At 30.0% G+C, this 21,475-nt stretch overlaps 1 protein-coding gene across 2 annotated transcripts in view; it reads right to left on the minus strand.

Moving 5' to 3' along the window:
- Positions 1-2,092, minus strand: part of LOC112521237 (oxysterol-binding protein-related protein 2A) — a 7,085-nt gene extending 4,993 nt beyond the window's left edge. For both annotated transcript variants that reach the window (XM_025129977.1, XM_025129976.1), the window contains exon 1: positions 1,735-2,092. In XM_025129977.1, coding sequence (XP_024985745.1) covers positions 1,735-1,824 — 90 coding nt within the window. In that variant the 5' untranslated portion in view covers positions 1,825-2,092. The remainder of the gene's footprint in view (positions 1-1,734) is intronic.
- Positions 2,093-21,475: the final 19,383 nt, after the last annotated feature.

A 21,475-nucleotide genomic window follows, 5' to 3' on the forward strand; every position in this document is an offset into this window, starting at 1 on the left:
CTAACCCAACCGAATCAGTAATAATTCGATATTAAAATTGTATGAGCATTTTGATCAGGGATATAATCCTACTTTTTCTGTATTCTCTCCATGGAAAATTAAAAGAGAATTTTGCTCAAAGAAGAAAATTTAAGAAACCCTCTAATGCTTTGCTACATAAATCACTACAAGTCACTGATTAATATATTACTTATAAGAAATGACATTCATCTCATCACTTATCATCTCAGAGGATTACATTCGAATAGATTTTATCAAAAGAAAATGAATTACCATGGGGGTGCTCGGATATGCGTTGAATATTGCAGCTTGAAGAATCATAATCAAATAATTAGTTTCTTAAATTTAGAGATAGTTAGGGAAGAGCTGTTTGGTTAGTTTTCCATTAAGTCCTGTATGGATAAAGTTGTCTATGTGGATTAATTGTCTATATAGATTGGGAAGGTTTTTGTTTGGAAGGGTTTTTTATAGATGGAAGGAGCATGTTTTTAATTGGGAGGGATGGGTATGGAAAAAACATGGCTTTCTGTATAAAGCCCCCCTGGAAGCTTATTGAATAAGCCACTTTCTATATCATTAAGCCACTACCAAGCAGTTATATATAGCTGACTGAATAAGTCTTGAGTCGCATTAAACCCATTAACCTGCTAACAAACAGGTCCTAAGTTTACATCTATCCCAGTAACTAGTTTTATTACACACCTATTCTGATTATTTTGACACTAAATAATCAAAAGAATCATAATCATAATCTTTTTACCCAAACACTCAACTAATTATTGTGACTTCAGATTGAGATAATCAGTTTAATAGCCCATCCAAAAACTTCTATATTTTTAGAATTTTGGCTAATAGTTAGATGATTTTAATATTCAATCCCTCTATTATCCGTGATTGATGATTATTTTAGAGAGGGGGGGGGGGGAGATTATCTTAGAGATTTATCTAATTGTCAAACGGTATCATTAGTATATGCATGTGGAATCATAGTAAAAAGAGGTAGTTCTTTATTTGTGGGTATGGATAATAATCCACACAGCCCGCTACCAAATACTAGATGCAAGAATAAGATATCACCTCCACTCTAGATAGCATTGGGGGTTCGGAGTAGCCCTATTGGTCATTCAGCCTTGTTTACTAGAATCCAATATGGTACATCTAGGCTCTTGATGAATGTTGAAGTTACTATGTTAGGAAGAATTAGTCACTCACAAATTACATCAGTGGCTCTTTGACCATAATTAAGATAACAAGAATTAAAGACAATGAAACAGCTATTATAACACACCAATAAGGACACCAAATCTGTGACTGTTGAATGATTATGACATGTGAAAACTAATTAGAACACAGGTCCAAGCTAAAGGTGGGAAATCAATCTCAAATAGTTGGGGGAGTGAGCTTAGAACAGTATTGGTTGCATGGCACAAGTCATCTGGCATCATCAGGACAAATCTATAGGACAAATACAATAAGTAATTTGAGTCTAATTTAACACAACAAAGCTATCTAGCATTTAGGTTCTTTCTATTGATAACTCGGTATATGACATTGAATTATACCCTTCTAAGTTTATACAAGTTTGGTTTCAGTTTTAACCCCAGACTTGAAGAAAGTTTACTTCTAGCTGCCTCAAGGTATCGAGCTAGTTTGATTTACCTCTAACTTGACATACCCCTTTCAGTTTACACTAGTTTGATTTCAGTTTGACCACAGAACTTGTAGAAAATTTACCTCTAGCTGCCTCAAGGTGTCAAGCAAACTCGAACGCTCTTCACAAAGAACTCTAACTTGCCCTTGTATTTCTGAAAATTCCGAGAGCATAATCTGCTCGCAGTCCTTGACTAGTACCTCATTGGTGCCTTCTTCGAGCAAACGCTGCTTTAATCTTTCAGTGGACAGTGATAAATCAGTTGGTACAACAGATAGCTTATCGTTCAACCTTTTTAGAGAAAACAGATTTCTGGCAGAGGCCAAAGCTTCTATCCAGGCAACTCTTTCTTCCTTCAAACTAGTCCTGAGGTGAAGCGTCTTTGTAGCAGTGAATATATAAAACCGTCTACTGTCTGATCTGCTCTCTCGAAATGACGAGATCTGAATCAATAAATTAAAATTACCACATTAGTTCCAAAACTAGGTATGAGCAACATTTGACTAACAGAATTTTCAGGTTAACTTCTGTTCTTGGTTTTCTCTAATTTCTAAGGTTCAATAAGCCCTTAGGAAACAAATAGTAATTTCAATGACAAAATTGAAACAAATACCAAAAGAATACCAGAGCAGAATGCACCAACAATGCACCAACCAAATTCAGCATAAATTCAATCAAGAACGCCAGATCAGGCTAAAATATGATAGAAAATGTCCAAACATATCCTTTGTGTAGTCAACTCCACCCTTTAATTGGCCATGAGCTTGTTCTAAAGAAAAAGTTGTGATCTTTAAAATGATCATATCAATTTGAATCAACTTACAAGTAAACCCACGAGAAATTTAAATTTAAATTAGTAGGAAAAGGTGAAATATTGGACAAAGACTTACATTTGGAAAATTTTATATAAACATGTAGTCATAGACTGGGTCAAATGAAAGGGACAGGCAAAAACTCATCAAAAGACAAGATGGAAATGAAATGAGGGTATGAGATGGAAGGACAAAGCAAAAACTCGTCCAGATTTTGATCAAATAAGCACAAAATGGGGTGCTAGTGTCACACTACTAGATAAAGGAGTAGGCCTGCTATAAACCCATTGGATTGGATAACCACTTGGTGTGGCCCTCTTGACATGACCCCAAGATCCAGTCCTTTCGTCCTTTTTATTTTGTTTCAAAATACCCATTTCATAAATCATTCTGTGTAAACCCATGTATTATCCAAAAGATTAAAATTGTCATCAATGGAGCTTAGCTCGGATATCGAGATGATTGGTGGCATACAAAATGGGACTAAATTTTGTGATTCAATTTATTGCAGTTTTAAGGGAAGAAAGTTTCACCTGAAGATTGGGAACATTTTCCTAGAACAAGATGTTTAACTGCATTTTCATCTCTGAAACAAAACTGTTTTCCCCTTTTTGTTTAATTTGGGTTTCTTGAAAGAATTGTTTTGGTTACCTTTAGATGGACGATTCCGACGGTTTTCTGATGCTTATTACGTCTGCTGCCACAACTATTGAGACGCTTGAGTCGTCCAGAAGATACATCTCCGATGAACCTAACGTCATCACCGGCGGTGAGGCTCTCTGGCCGGAGGATCTTCGAGTAGGAGAGAACGCCGTTGCGTAAAATAAACCACCTGGATCTCCATCCCTTGCCGTAGTTTGTCCATTTATAGAGGACGCCGGCGAAACTGCTACTTCCGGAGCCGCAATCAGATCCAGAAGACGGCCATCCAACGGCATTGGGGTCGGATCTCATATCGGCAACAGAACAAGATCTCGACAACGCCGTCATAGGCTCCGGTGAGTTGTCTCCGATCGCCGAACTCTCCAGCGATATGCAACACAGCGGATACATTTCCTTCACTCGCATTCCGTGAATCCAATGAATTCCCCCTTAACACAAAAACCCGTCAAAGAGCGATCAAAATCGCCATCTGTACATCAACAAGCACAAATTCAAAATCACCAAACCAAACAATTCATAAATCAAACAATACACTCAACAAGCATTCAAACACACACACATACACATATTAAACCGAACAATCGAATAGATATACATACAGAGACGGTGCAAGATTGCAGTGGAGATGCGAGAAAACTTAGAGAGAGAAAGAATATGTAGACAAACTTCAGTTAAAAAAAAGGAGGTTTTGGGTGTGATATTACTCCATTATTATACTATTATAAATATGTATGGATACAGAGAGGATGAATGGCAAAAGGGTCATTTCAAGGAGACCACCATGGGTGTAGAGTTTGGTAGAACTAGATTAGAAGAGAAGAGACTCCATTTTCTCTCAAACTCTCACTAGATGAGAGAGAAACAGAGGTACATGCAGATACATACGGTATATATATATATATATATATATATATATATATTGTGTTAATTATTTTCTTCTGTTCAAAACTATTATGGTTATTTATTACTACTTTTAAATGTCAATATCAAGATTATTTTTCTTTTTTCATATAAATCATAAGCATAAATCTACAAAAATTGAATATGAATTATATATATGTATATAAGATATTTGTATACTTTTAAAAATTTATAATATTAAAAACCGAAATAAATACAACGGAAAGCAACTTAGACCGTACAGGTGCAATAGGCTAACGTCAATAAATTTTTAATGGTCACACTGCTAGCTTGAAATTATATCCCTAAAATATTATAAATTTTTATGAGATTTTTCTAAACAAAATTTGCTACTATTTTGTTATTGGTTGACGAAGCTATTAATTCTCGATCTATCAGATAAAAATATAACATTTTTTTCATATGTTTCAAGAAAATTGAACTGATAGTTTACCATCTGAATTTATGGTTGGTTGTCTGATTTGCTTGTGTTGTTGCTATAAGCAAAAGACATGAAAACACGACGATGTTGAGTTGGGCAAAAATATGCTTTTATTTTAATTCTCTTGAAATGTATGACGTTAGATATATAACAAACATTTTTTTAAAGATGTGTTGTGTCTTCGACTAAAATCAAAGTAAAATATTTTTATTGGTATAAATATCAAAGATTACTAAAGTTAGATGCCAAAGTTGGGTAACAAGTTGTAGTCACAAGACATACGGGTTATCTAAAATAAACATTTAAGAAAGTTTTGTCTTAAACCATTTTTGCATAATAAATGATCCATAGATGAATTTTTCTTAATTATGTGTGATAACTCCATTTGGTGTTATATCAAATCTACTTTCGTCAAAAATGGCATGTACCAAGTACATGTCACATTTTTATGTGTGTTTCAGTGGTAAAGTACTCGAAATATCAAATCATCTTTTTTGTTGTTTACTCTTAGTCGTAGAGGTTACGATCCATGATGCTCAACCATTATAATTTGTTTGTGGGTCACTTCAACTTTGGTATTGAAGGGTTACTTTTTCTACGACTTATAGAAAAAAGATGACTTAGTCAATTATGTTCCGAATGAAGGCAATGATGGGAATATAATTGGCAGAGGGAAATTCATCATTAAAGTATTCTAGTCAATCTAGAAATATAAAAAGCATGATAATTTTGAACAATTTACATATGTTAGAAGGTTGGGATATCTAGTTGAAGAAAACCGTTCAAATGGTGTCCAAGCAATTTATTGTCATCTTTGCAATCTCACGTTCAGTTGGCCTATGAGCCATGAAGGTTAATCTTTAGAATGTTATGTTTATGTCAATTGAAAGGTTCTTTTTGCTTTCGATATCAATTGTAATGGTTATATTCATGTTTCTTTAACAGAGTATCCTCATCCATTTTGATCTAATAGCATTTCTTTGTGAAGTGTGTACTTAATACTTCTATTCCTTAGTCTTGCCTTTTATGAGTCTTGTACGTATGAGACTCCCTCAGTTAGCAAGTGTCTGGGATACTATGATGGAAAGTCGCTTGTAGTTGCCTTAAAAACATGTCAAAATGAAAAAAGATGAAAGCAAAGTCGGGATGTAAACAAAATGTATGTTTCTTGCAATGGTTCCACGTTGACCCTGGTCTTAGATTCTCAATGAAGTATTTCGTGCTAGAATTAGAGGATACAATACATCGTTAAGGGTGGGAGCGTTTTAGCATAGCTTAATAAACTTTTTAGAGGTTTAGTCACGGAAAGAGATTTAGCGAGGATACAAGACCTTCAATGGTGTTTTCCTATCTGCATACTATATCAAAAAATAATTCGAATTTTTACAATCATGTATAGAAGCTTTTCCATTATAGCTTTTCGGTTGTGTAATTTGTGGTTTAGAAATGTGTAGTGAAGTGCAAACAAGAAATCAGTGAGATTCAAGGTAAGATTTTGTTGTTAAATTTATGTTTGTTGTTGAGTCAGTAGTATATTATGATATGGAAGAGTTCAGTAGGGTTTATGGCCAATGCAAGGCTTGAAAGCCATCATTTTAGAAAGAAAATGAGTAAAATCGTCATTGGGTTTAACATAGGATGAAACCCAAAATTGATGTTGAAGTAAGCATGTAATATGTTGTATAAATGTATTTCTAAGGTTCGCACATTAAAAAGAAGGTTCGGTTTGGCTCAAAATTTAAGAGCATTGAGATTACAAAACCTAAACAAAACTCATAATATTGGCTTATGTGTTTGATACACCCATGTAAGAGTTAGCCATGGCTTAGCATGGCCATGTGCCAAGGCGACTCAAGAACGGCACAATCAGGTGACACTATCATTCGTGCCTTGAAGTGGCATGCCATGTAGTTTATGTGCATGACTTTGCACGATCCTGTAAGACCTAGTACAGATGTTGGCACAATCGTAACCTTGTGTAGCAGTCCATAATTGTTTTTTAAGTTTCGTTTGGTAATAGTTTAAGCAATTATTAGTATTTGATCCACTCTGCCTATCAAACACGTGTAGGTACCCATACAAGTTTGATCAAATGTATAATTAGTTTCAATACTCAACATACCAGGAGTGTTTTCATGCATTTTGTAGAACGAGATACATACCTAGTATTTTTTTTTTTTCCAGAAGTATGTACATGTTACATAAATTTAATTGTTTTAGGATGCTATTATGTATTTTAAAGTATTAGGCAAGTTACGTATGAAAACAATTTTAGGTTCGTTTTCTCTTCTATTTTTACCTGTAAAATTTAACACTATTATTTACTTACCGTGTAAGATTTTAGTCTAACAAAAACAACATAGTTAGCAATAATTTATCTGGTAAATGTTTACCGTGGTAGAAGTTGTCGTCCTTACTTACCGGGTAAGTTCTTGATTCTTACCATATTCATCATGTAAGGTAATGTGACTTGATAAACGTTTAGTCGGGCAAACGTGTGATAAGCGGATGTTATAAGAGTATCTCTTAGAGATTCTTCTAAATGAAGATTTTAGGGATTTTAACTTTCGACCAAGGTTTTTGATCCAATAAATTTTTCAAAACCTTTTTTTAGAAATTGAAGAAAATGTGAGAGTCTGAAAATTTTCATATTTGAAAAACTTCTCTAGGATAATTACCATCAGAGAGAATATATTTTCATCATATTTCCATCAATAAAAAAAATTAAAACTTAATATTGAAATAAAAAATAATACTTTTTATTAAATATAAAATAGTTTAATAATATAATTAATATTTTTTAAATGTATTTTTTGTAAAGAAAGATTTAGAAGATATATTGAAGATAGTAATAAATGATGATATGAGAATATCAATGATTGCAATTTTTAGTAATGATTAGTCAAGATTAAATAGGTTGATTATTAAAAATTAAAAGTACTTTTCTTAAATTAAAATTTGTAAATCTTTTTAAGTTGTTTTATTTAGAAATAAAAAAGGAACATGAGTTGTTGCGTCAGCATCATAATTTATGAAACTGATTATTTATTTAGTTTGAATTAGTTAGCCCAAGTGGTAACGGAAGGAGGAAATTACACGTGGCGGGTGCTTAGAAAAGGAAAGAGGCGGGGACTGAATCAGGTTGATGAGTTGGAAGTCGTGAAAGTGGGGAACCGACGTTGTTAACCATGAATTCCACTTTGCCGTTTTTACCCCTTCCCCGTTCACTGCGGTAATCATCACTTTTTCATCTCTTCTTTTTCTTTGCATGCTTATAATACTATAACTATTTATAATAATTAAAACGATGCTCTTTTATTTTAGTGTTTTGCTTTACTTTTTGTCAAATGATTACGTTAAAATTCAATAATTATTTTAATTATGTTTTAGGTTTTTTATATTTAAAATAAGATGTTTATTATATATTTGATTATGTTTATCTGTAATTAGTTATACAAATTCATAAATGAAGCTTTAATAAGTTGTATTTACACATAATTTATTTGTAATCTTAAATTTTAAGTAATATGCATTAATACACAGTACCTCATGCATAAAACATGATTTTTAATTGTTTTTGTTAAATAATTAATAATATAATATCAATAAAAATAGTTTATAAAAACATATCAACATATATAATATTAAGAATACTTATAATAATAAAAATAGTTTATACAAACATATCCAATATGTGTGTTAAAATATAGATTTTAAAGATTTTTGATATATTTTTTATTCTAATAAGTTAATAACTATGTTATATTTTTTTTTAAATAGAATATCAAAAACTAAAATCTTCTAAAAAATTTACGCAATTTTATTATTAACCATGTTATTAAAATATTACTTCTCTCTATTAAACATTTAAAAAGGACGTTTGATTTGGTATAATGGTTTTAAGTGGTGAACTTTACAGAAGAATTTGGAATTGAGAGATTTGGATTTGGTGTCTTTGATTTATAAGAATTGGAATGAAATTGAATTTCATTTCTTTTAAAAATACTTTATAAAAACCAATAATAAAAATAACTAAATTACTTTTTTTATTAATTGATCATTACAAAAAAACATAATTTAATAAAATTATTACACATAAATCCTACGAAATCATGTAAAATACTAACAATCCCATGAGATTTCTAAATTTCATGTTTGCAGGATTTTATTAGTTTAAATACAAACAATTCTATAAACAAATATGGGATTGGAATACAATTCTCAAAATCCTATCCAACCCTATAAAGATCTTAATTTCAATATCTTCTATTGATAAAAAAATAATTAAATATTATTTTCCCTTTCTTAAATATAGAGTCTTAAAAATTTCTTAAAATTACCAAATAGTCTTTGCCCTAACGGTATTATAGTCATTGGCCTTCTAGAAGGTCAAAGGTTCAAACATCACAATGTGTGAGTTTATTTGTTGCATTTGCCGTTTATAAATATTATATACTTAAAAAAAAAGCTTTCTCAAAATTTGGATACTCTCTCTTTCTATTCTCTATTTTAGCATATGTTAGAGTATCACCCAACAACTATGTTAAAATATAGACTTTAAAGATTTAAGATATTTTTGTCCAACAATTATGTTATGTTGTATGCTAAAATAGAGAATTGAAGAAGAGAGGGTTCGAAATCTTCAAATTTGAAGAAATCTCAACTTCATATTTTAGAGAGAAATAATAATATTTAATATTTTTCTCCCCAATAAGAGGCATTGGGATTAAGTGTTTAAAATAGAGAAATAATATTTTAAAGTGTATTGAATATATTATTAATAATATAGTTGTTGGAGTTTGATGTAATTTTTGTAAAGACTATTTTTCATAGTCTATTTTAAAAAAAAATAACATAACTTTTGGAAATGCTCTTGTAACATAGTTGTGGTAGCAAAAATATACATAAATCTCTATTTTCACATAGTTGTTGAAGATGTTCTTATGGACTACTTTTATTATTATAATCCAATTAAGTTATACTGTATACTAAAATTCAGAAAAATCAAACGAACTTTTTCATTTCGAGTGATTAAGTTTATAAAAAAATTAAATGAAAAAATCATTAGAAAACTCTCATTTTAAGTAATTAATTTCTTGAAATTTTTTTAGATTAAACCATCAAACTTTTAAAAATTAATTACTTATATTCTTTTAACCCAAAAAAAATATCTGAAACCGGCTATTAAGGTTTTAAAATAAAAAAATCTGAATCAGTTTTACTGTTTTCAAACCTAAGTCATTCAAACCCCTCGTCACTCTCATTTCCTCGTTGTCATCCGCTCTCTATCATCGTCATTACCGTTGTTGGCCCTACTATCGATCTTCTTTTTTGTTGTTCTCCATCTTTTTATATGCATATACGTACTCTATTAAATTGTTGTAAAAAGAAAGAATTTAAAAAATGGGAGACCGATGGCAAAGGCCAAGAGAAGTGATATATGTTCAAGGACTTTATCATTCAAAAGAGATTACAACAACTTTGGATGAGACTTTTTATATTTAAATTTTATTGTCATCAATCCATTTTGGTGAAATTGTAATTCATCAATAAGGTGATAAGACAAACAATGTGAGTTAGAAGGTGCAGAGTGCACACTAATTAATGTTGTCTTCATCACAGTAGATCGCCATAAAGCAAGGGTTGACGAGGCCACTCTCATGGGGTACGGGCAGCACCTCAAAACCTCTACGAATTTTAAGATGAGTTTACTTAGAGAATTTTAAGTTTCTGGATGTTTTACAGGAGTTTCAAAAGGTTGGAAACCTTCTTGAAATTGTTTCTAACTTAGGAGCCGTTTACCGAATGCTTACCTGGCTAAGTGTTTAGCGGTAAAATTTGACACAATCATTTACTTATCCGATAAGATTTTAGTTCATCAAAATGGTATCGTATACAACAATTTACCCGGTAAGCACTAATAGTGGTAAGACTCATCGCCTTCACTTACCAGGTAAAACTCTTGGTCTTTACCTTCGCTCTTACCATGTAAGATTTTTGGTATTTGTCATATTCATCTGATAAGGTAAATTAACTTGGTAAGTACTCATCCGGTAAGGTAATTTGACTTGTTAAGTACTCATCCGGTAAGGTAATTTGACTTGATAAGTGCTTACGTTGGGTAATCGTTTGGTAAACGTCCCCTAAGTTAGGAACAAATTCAAGATAGTTTACAACGTTCTGATAAGGCAAACAATGTGAGTTAGGAGGTGCAAAGTGCAGACTCACTAATGTTGTCTTCATCACAGTAGATCACCATAAGACAAGGGTCGACGAGGCCACTCTCACGGGGTACAGGCAACACCTTAAAAATCTTTGGATTTTAAGAAGAGTTTACTTAGAGAATTTTAAGTTTATGAACATTTTACACAAGTTTCAAAAAGGTTGGAAACCTTCTTGAATTCATTCCTAACTTAGGGGCCATTTACCAAACGCTTACCCGGGTAAGCGCTTACCAGTCAAATTTGACACTATCATTCACTTATCTGATAAGATTTTAGCTCATCAAAATGGTATGTATGCAACAATTTACCCGGTAAGAATTAACTGTTGTAAGACTCACCGCCCTCACTTACCGGGTAAGACCCTTGTTCCTTACCTTTGCTCTTACCAGGTAAATTTTTTTGTATTTGTCATACTCATTCGGTAAGGTAATATGACATGATAAACGCTTACCCTTGGTAATCATTTGGTAAATGGACCCTGAGTGAAAATTTAGCTAAGTGTTGTTCAGAGCCTTAGGACTCAAAGCCTCCTTCTGGATCATGAGGATCCGAGTCTTCATTTGGTCGAAGTTGTGAGCCTATGGACCTTAAATCCAAATTGCTTAATAATACTAGTGAGCAGAGCCTCTAATTGTGGTTTCAAATCTTTGAATTTGTTGTAACCGTCACTAAATCTTATCTTTTAGAGGTTGTAACAGTAATGCCTTTATGTTGATGATTTTAATGTCATAATTTCATGATCCACGAATATATCCAAATCTAAACTAGCATAAAACCCATATTTCCCAACACTTTATTGTTTATATCCATAAACTCAAGTTTTTAGGATGTTTAAATATTTTCGGTGTTGTATAAATTTAATTTTTTGTAATGAGAAGTCAAAGGAATAATATTTTTGTTTTTTTAATTATTGTGTTCAATCTATGTATCTATATATATATATATATATATATATATATATAATTTTTTACTTGAATTTGTATGTGGATATTAAAAGTATTGATGGAATAAATAGGGAAAGTATAGAAATTGAAGTCATAATAGTATTTATTGAATATTGAAGTGTAGTAGCAGCATATACTGCAACAGTGTCTTTGGGGATCCCATTCCTTTGCTTGTAAACTAAGGTATCACTTTGAGTTTAATCCAAGATTTGTATTTATATTAATTATTCATGACTTTTAAATTATTTAAACCAAGTCTTTTCCAATACTTTTTTATTCATCTATTTTCTGAAATTCTGAAATTATTTTATTTTCCTTTTTTTTTAAATAAAAAATTCAATGCTTTTTGTAGGTTTGTATATTAAAACGACCTATTGACCTATTAATTATTACCAAAAAGTAAATGAGTACGTCAATTTCAATAGCCCACAAATCTTGAATAATATATCCATTTCATTTAAATTCTGATTTTTTTATTTCTACAATAATATAATAATATTATTATTATTCCTTCTATGCTCCCAACACTTGGATACATAAGAGCTAGAGAAAGAAGGATACAAAGCATTGGTACTTGCAAAATCTTAGAGGAATTAATTATACTAATAGTTTAAATTTAAACATCTTTTTTTTTTCAATTAAAACAATTAACAATTATCTATATTTTATAATTATTTTTTATTTAAAAAAAATAACAATTATATAAATATATTCATGATTACCAAACTATACATTAATAATCAATGGATTTATAATAAGAGAAAGAGAGAGATAGAAATGTTCACACAAATTAAAACCAATGTTAGTAATCCTACAACGTCAATACATGTCAAGGTAAGTTGAATCGTCAAACGTCATAATCGATGACATGAAAGTGGAGTTGCACTGATTGGTAGTAAATGTGACCATCACGGAAAGAGTAAAAGGGTTTATCGAGATTGAAGATTTGGAACACGAGGCACGGAGATGAAGAGAGGATATGGTAGAGTTTGAACGGTTAATGTTAGGGTTATATCTAAAGACGATGGAGACTCATACTTGGAGGATGTTGCAACATGAAGATGGAGGCAGAGACTAGATGGAGTTGGCAAGGTTGTGCTGCATCGAGCGGGCGACGACAGAGGAGGTGAACATAATGGTAATTAATAATGGAAATTGCGAACATAGTAATTAAGTTTGCGACAAACAATAACGTCACATTTTATAAGAATGAGTTATTTTATGCAAAAAGAAAGTAATGTACACATTATGTTAAGTTTTTTTGCATTTACATCTTCAATTGTAATGTTTTCGGTATAATTTTTAAGAATAATGGAAAGTTACAAAACATATGACACGAGTTCATATGTGAATGTCACGGGTTCATATGTTAATTTGTTCAATATCGCTTTGTGGATTTCACATTCATATTGAAAGAATACAAGATTCGATCGAGAAAGAATTAAAAAATTTCATAACCTAGAATTGGGATATATGATCGAGAAAGAATCGATTGATGATAGAATTGCCATAAAAATAGATTTGATCTGTTAGAACGTTAATGGGAGATGACTATAACGATATTGGTCAGATTTTCATTGTTGTCATTGATGATGGCAGTGTATCGATCGGAGAAATCTCTCATTTCACCTTGATCTATTGGACGAGTAATTACAACCACCTTTTCTCTAAAAATATAAAATACGCCCTCGCCCTCCTCCTTCCCCCAACAATTTTCAATGGAAAGTCCGCTTAAGGTAATCAAAATGAAGTGTAACAAAACTACCAACGAAACATTTTTTTATATAATTTAACATCGATATTGATATTTTTCATCTTTTTTTTGGTTTTCGACGTTTTTTGTTCTTTTTGAATCTCATCATATATATATATATATACATATATATATATATATATATATAGGAGCGATCAAATGCAAACCACTCAACATTTGTACAAACCGTGCAAACCACTCTTATCCATCGATTTTGTTGTTTAATTTAATGATTTTGTATCATGAAATTGTTTAATATTAATAAATTGTTTCATATAATACTTTTCTAGATGCAGTTGTTTCATATATGGTTATGAAGTTATTTTATATAATACTTATGAAATTTTAATGAAATTGTTTAATGTATTTTCTTAGAATTAATATAATGAAAATGATAATATTCATGATTAACATCATTCACAATAAAAATGGTTAATTAACATATCATAAATACAAAAAATGAAAAAAAAATGAAAATTTATGATTGGTTGAATGAGGTTTGTACGGTTTATACAAATAACATGGTTTATACATATATAATAATTATAATAACTAAAGGAGCATTCAAATGCAAATCACTCTTATTTATATAAATCGTACAAACTCAATTCAATCAATAATTTTTTTTTGATGTTTTTCTTTTTTTATTAATAAGGGTAAATTGGTCAATAATCATGAAATCCTTTTGAGTAAGAGAAATATCAATCTCCTATTCTTTTAGGAAGTAAATATATTGTAATTGTTTTTTTGGAATTTTTTTTACTTTTTTGATAATAATAGTAAAAATTTGAAAATTTGAAATGAAACAACTGAAAATTTAAAATGAATCAAGGGAAAATTCAAAATTGAACAACTGGAAATTTCGTTGAAACAATTGAAAATTCAAAATTAACTAAATGAAACCTATGCTTCCTTAATTAACGGATACTATAAATAGCCTATTTTAATCATAGCTATTTTTTCTTCCGCTTTTACCCTTCTGTTTATTTAATTAATGAAATCTAATTTAAATTTTGTTAATACGATAAATAACCTCCTTTAATCATGATCATTGATCAATGAAATCAACAGATGATTTCTATAGTTTATACAAATATCTTGCTTTGCAAAGTAAATCACTCTTATATTGTACATATTATATTTTTACAAGAAAAAAAAAACTAAAATGTTCCTGATTTAATTGGAATTTTTAACCAATGCAAGTAGAAAGACCCAAGACTAAGCATTTTTGCATATCACATGGTTTTTTTTTACGTTAAACAAACTGTAGGGACCTAATACAAGAAAATTGGTAAAGCATGGGGACCAAAAATTCAATATACTCTTTTTAAGAGTAAACTACAATTTTGGTCCTTGTGGTTTACACAAATCTTTAAAAGTGGTCCATTAGAAAATGGAAAGTACAATATATATATATATATATATACTTTTCAAATATGTATACAAGTGGTTAATACTCTCCAAGTCACATTCAGTTATATTTATTTAATAATAGTGAGTTTATTCAATGATAAATTTTGATGTTGCCATTTTTAAATAGAAGGGTGTTGATTAATTAAATAGAGGATGGTGAAATTGGATATATAAACAAAACTGTTGTCATTCCAGTTGTATTTCCCATTTCCTCTTAACTAAAAATAGATTTWCCTCCTTTTTTTTTTTTTTAATATAAATCATATTAAATGTAATTAATATTTAATTAAACTAGTTATATAAAAAACAATATGGATTTTATTATTTTTACTTTGATACATATATCAATATTCTTTTTTTAAATAATTTAACCAAGTCTTTAAAATCTTGATCATATGTATATTCACATGTGAATAAAGTTACATGTGATAAGGAGTATTTTTTGGTTCGCAATATTAATTTATATTTGAAATTGAATTTTATTTCAATCTTATGTTTGGTTTGAAATCTTGTGATTTCAATGAAATCCTCCAAACTTAAGATTTTGAAATTCCATAGGGTGGTTGGTATTTTTTGTAATTTCATATTATATTTGTATATTATAATGTTTCCGAATATGTTAAAAATATTTCTTTTGTATTAATCAATTAATAAAAAGATAATTTAATTATTTGTTTAATTATTTATAGTTTGTATTTATAAATTATATGAAAGAATGTAATTCAATTACATTTTAAATCCTACAAACCAAACACATTCATCCCGTTTGTTTTGCAGAAACGGAATGGATTTGGGGGATTTGGATTTCAAATCTATTTCAATCATATGTTTGGTTTGTTGGATTGTCTGGATTTGAAATCCTTGAATTTAATTGAAATCCTACAAACATAGAATTTTGAAACCCTTAAGAAGTGCTTGTGATTTCACGATCTCGTAATATTGTATGAAACATGGTTTTAAAAAAAACGTGAAAACATTTATTTTATAATAATCGATTAATACAAATGTAATTTAATTATTTTTATAATTATTTATAAATAATGAAATCTAAATCCCACAAATCAAACACACCAATAATTTCAAATCAATTTCAATCCAAATCTCTCAACGAAACCCAAATCCCTTAAAAACAATACAAATCAAACGGACCCTAAAGATTTCAAATCCAAATATTTCCACGGATTCTGAATTTCTCAAAACCATTCAATCAGACCAAACGTTGAAATTATTGAAACTGATTTTTAAACGTTTTTATATTCATGATACAAGATATTAAAATATAAATCACGTCTATATATATTAATTATAAAAAAATATACTAAGTGGAGGGGGCACACTAAGTGGTGGGTGAGGGTGGTGGAGACATGGTCATGTGGTACAAGAGAAAATAGCGCCTTAACACTTGTTTTTTTTCTCTTTCTGAATTTTATTTAACATCTCCCATTACCAACCATAACAAATAATGCGGATATTTTTTTGGGTTAACCACGGGTTTACGGATCAGTTTACGTGTATCGACTAATCCTTCTGGTAAACATAAATAGTCTGGAGTCATCATAAGTGAACCTCAATGCCACAAGGACTTTGATAACTTTTGTATTCGAACCCGGAGTAGATAAGATTTTCCACTATATTCCCCTGAGAGGCGGAGACATGATCAGTATGACACAACTCAAATAATGCGGATGTTGTAACACACGATGTGTCGAAAGATTGCGTTACAAAAATAAACGATTTTCAAATTTTCTTTATACAAATGTAATTAAAGCCATGTAAATCAATTTTTTACGATTATTAACTTCTTGAAAAAATGTCGGTCTTCTTTGTATTATGCTATCGAGATCGATGATAAATAGTACATATTAAAGATGTAAACGACGTTAAAGAATAAACTTTAATGCATAAGATACAAGTTGTTACAAACGTAATATATAATTCTATAATCATGTTACAAACAACCGTTTTTCTCGTTAAAAAACCTTAAATGAGATTTGGTAACATGTTAAAAAAGCAATATAAATTCTACAAATAACGTTAGTTGTTGATATTTATGTCAAAAATCTCGTTGATTGTGTGAATTTTGCTTTTTTTATTGGTTATTGACGATATTTGGTTAAATGTTTCATACTTGTCTTTATTAATGAATCTATTACCAATGGGTTTGTCCATGGATATTGAAATTTATAACTATCAACTTGTTATCAAATAAATACAATCACAGCCATCAATACACACACATTAATTATATATATATATATATATATATATATTACATGTATAATTCAATGAGTAGTTATGTTATATAAAATAATTTTGGTCAAAGAAGATAAATACATAACTATACGTTTTGATTGAGTAATAATTTCAAGTTTTCAATTGGGCACTTAAAACGATAGCTGTAAATCTTTTTTTATTAACATGGATATCCAACTCGTTATGTGAGCCTACTAATCATAGGACGACCACCCGCATTAATTTATACCTCCATGACCACAAGATAATTTTATTTCTTTTTGGATTTGAACATGGAATCTTCAGATATTTTTGACCTTTGAAGCCCAAACTCAAAGCAATCAGACACCACCCTTATGGTTTAGTTATAAATCTTGTTTTTTTCATCATCAAGAAGAAGGAAAGAATAATAATAATAATACCATATTCGTCTAAAAAATGCATGTATATGGAAATTAAAATATGATGTGCATATCCTAAAATGTTGTATTGTAAGAAATCAAAAGGTGGTAACTATAATATAACTTTGAATAGTTTTTGGTATGATAGCGTACAGTATAAACAAAAATTTTGAATCCACCACTCGTTTCGAGCATATACTTTAATAATAAACATTTATTATTTACCCATGTTCGTGACTTGGAGGAGTCCAGAAGGGAGAGAAGTACATGAAACAATTAAGGATGAACGTGTATATTCAACCCGTTATATTTTGTTTAGTTTTAATATCGTATAGTTAAACAATAAAACATGTAATTTTAAACCAACCCAATATTAATTTCGTGTTAATATAATTTATTATTTTGAATTTTAAATGTTCACGAAACATCGTTACACAGATTTTATTGAAAACATATAAGTTATTTATGAATGATTACAAAATTCAAGTTAAACAAGATAGCGTATGATAATTATAAATCTGTAAGAATAAAAATGAAATTAAATAATTATAAATTGAATTGAGTTACATATTATTTTGAATATATAGAAAATAAAAATAAAAAGAAATTAAAATTAAATGATAAATTTGTGTTATTGTTGAAAATGGTAAGAACATAAGCAGGTGGCAATAGTCATTGACCAGCTTTTATTGGACTTTTGTTGGCAATGGCAACTATTAGTGGAAGTGGAAACCCATCATTTCCCAAGTTAGTTTCTGTGTACAACATCTTATGCACAATCTACAACTCAACACCTTGCAAACTAATTCATATGTTGTAAAATCATAACTTATTTTTAATATTTTATGAGATTTTTATTTATGGTTTTTTTTTGACATTTTTAAATCGAAACTCGTTTATAAATTATTTTTGTTTGAACAATTACAAATTAAATAATGAATATGTTTATATGGTAATTGTTTTTTGGGAAAGCGAACATGTTTCGAACCGTTTTTGTGTAACTTGACTAAGGGGCTATTTACTAAATACTTACCTTGATAATTGTTTATTGGTTCAATTACTTTACAAGATAAACATAATAAGTATCGAGAATCTTACCTAGTAAGAGGAAAGACAAGGATCAAATGTCTTACCCTGCAGGTGAGGGTGATAATTTTTACCCGGTAAACTATACCAGGTTATAAACGTTTACCATCAGTTTATTTTGATGGCAATAAATGTTATCTCATAAGATAATTGAGAGCAGTGACTTTTGCAAATAAGCGTTTATCTAGCAAGAGTTTGGTAAACGACCTCTAATCCTATGAGCTTTGAAGATAACAATATATATATATATATATATATGTGTGTGTGTATTGTGGCTATAACGAGAGTTGAATTAGCGACATTTGAGGAGGGGCTCAAGCTCTAACATTAATTGCCAATTGAGCTACCATTAAGATTACATGATCATGGTTGAGCACATTAATATACAAGTATTACTCTACAAAGTTTGAAATTTAATTTTTAATAAGAAATTATTTATATCTCATTGCATTATACATGTACATAGTTACTAAGTTAAAATAAGTTTGGATCAACAAGGATTAATTTTAAAGTAAGATAATGTTTGACAGTTGTTGAATGGTTTAGTACAGAATGTTTAAGTAGTCAAAATAGTTAAGAGACTCTTATGATGTAGTGCAAAATGAAATATAATTGTTCAGAATAAAATTAGGGTGTTGAATGGTTAAGGGAGATCCAAGATACAAAATCATTCAGAGGGTTTTAGAACCATTAAGAGACATATTTTATTTTGTCAAACAAGATTTATCTCTTAATGATTCAGAGATTGCATTTTAATAGAACTATTAAAAAGTAAATAAACGGTCTCTAAGAATGGTAAAAAAAGCATGGGATTGACCCATCTATCTTTATTCATTTCTATGAATAATTAATATACTATTAAAAGTGTATATGTGCGATAAGACAAAATGTAATTTAATTGTAAATCGAAAATTGAATGTTTTAAATTATTTTGCATGATTTTCGTTTCTTAGAAATGAATCAATCATGAGATAAAGTTTCAAAAATCTTGAAATTTTATTTAATACATCTTTTATATCGTCAAAAATAGTTGCACTATCTTTATTAGAAAAATTAGTCAGGGGTAAAACGAGACCAAAACAACAAGGGAGGACTTGTTTTGCCGATATCGTAAAGCGCTATTTTTGGGTACCCGTGAGTTTTCTATGTCAGCTTACGTGCACAAAGTAAACCCCATAGAACAGGAATGGCTTGGAGTCATCGCTCAATAATCACAAGGGTTTTGGCTACATATGGATTCAAACTCAGAGAAGATGAGATTTCCACTACATCCCCCAACCCTTAGCCAGTGTGTTGAACCCAAGTGGTTAAAGTGTTGAAATTGGGTTTCACTTACAGGCTCAAAACAACTTAACTAAATAATCTCCAAACCAGTTCAAAATCATGGCAAAAGGTTTTTAGTCATGAAGTGCTTCGAAATCTCATCCTCTAACTTAGTTGGACGAGTTGTCAAAAGTCCCCCATTTAAATCTATGGTGTCCTCGTTGGGCTTGACCAACATCCTGCATATTCATTGGCGATTAGAAATTCAAATACCCCCTCAAGACTCAATCGTGATCGATGAGCTTTTTTCTAGCATCCCAATGAGGCAATGATACAAAAAAGTTTGAGATATCATATTCTAAAGCATTAAAATGAAGGTTTTAAAAATATATTACATAAAATAGGATTCTGACGAAACTAAGTTGCATTTTCATGCAATTTGGCCAATCCTGCTAAAACATAATTGTTTTTATGTCGAATTATATATATTATTATAAGCTCTAATTCCTAATAAAATATTTGTCTAATAACGTTGTATAAGTTGAGAGCCACCATTGCCATCGTTAAAAGGGATGGTAGGACATGTGAACAGCCAAATACAACATATTACGGCTTCATGAAAGAAACTTTTAGCTTTGGGTTACGAGACATGTGCATGTATTGGCAAACTAGAAATGCACCCGAATGAAATGTTAAAATGGGTATGGGTCCATTTTTTTTTGAAGTATATATAACATTTATATACACCGAATAAAACCTATACATACTTTTCATCTTTGATAAAGTTTGAACGGTTAACTTATAGAAAGATGGGTTTACATGCCTCTTTTTAGCAAAATAGCTTTTGGTGGTTGAAGGGTCAAAATTGACACAACCATAGGTTAAAAGCAAACAAATTACCATTTTAACCCCTAAAAGTTTTTGAACTTGATTTTAGAAACTAAAAATTTATCGTATGCTTTGACCCAAAACTGAATATTTTTTATGGATTTCTTTTCTGACATTTATAGAAAATATGTCTCTGACATTTATTGGATGATTGGATCATATTGAATCTATCTAAGTCTATTAAATATCAACCGATGAGAACACTCCTACTATCTAGCATCTTTTAAATTAGAGTAATTTACAGATTTCATTCATGTGGTTTTATAGGAATTATGGATTGAGTTTCCTAAACAAAATAATTACATCTATGATCATTAGAGTTTCAGTGTTTGGTTTACTTGATGCATATATATTCATGGATGGGATCCGCCGATGAGTAGATGATAAGTTCATTGAGTTTACTTGTTTGGTTCTTGATTCGGGCATCGTATTATAATCAAACTTGTCTTTGCATAAGCTTGATTGCATGCTTAAATTCAGTTGTTCTTGAAAAGTGATAAGTAAATCGTTCTAGTGTGATTCAAACAAGTTTGGAATATAATGATGTAATTGTCTGGACCCTTGACGATAACCCAGGAAGGAAATATGAAATACTGTTAATTAATGTTCATCAAGTACAAAGACTTTAGAAAATGAATTTTCCTTTTGAAATATCAATGTTTGGCTCTTGATAAACGAACATCTTCTCCTCGAAAGTGAAAGTCCCTTATTTTCTTGAAAAAATTTCTATATTGGGGAACGTTAATCAATTATGAACATGGGTTAAATTAGGTTTTTAGTTCTTGTGATTTGTTAAAAATTTC

The sequence above is a fragment of the Cynara cardunculus genome (genome assembly GCF_001531365.2).
Source record: "Cynara cardunculus var. scolymus isolate 2C chromosome LG 11, CcrdV1, whole genome shotgun sequence".
In the NCBI taxonomy this organism is placed as follows: domain Eukaryota; kingdom Viridiplantae; phylum Streptophyta; class Magnoliopsida; order Asterales; family Asteraceae; genus Cynara; species Cynara cardunculus.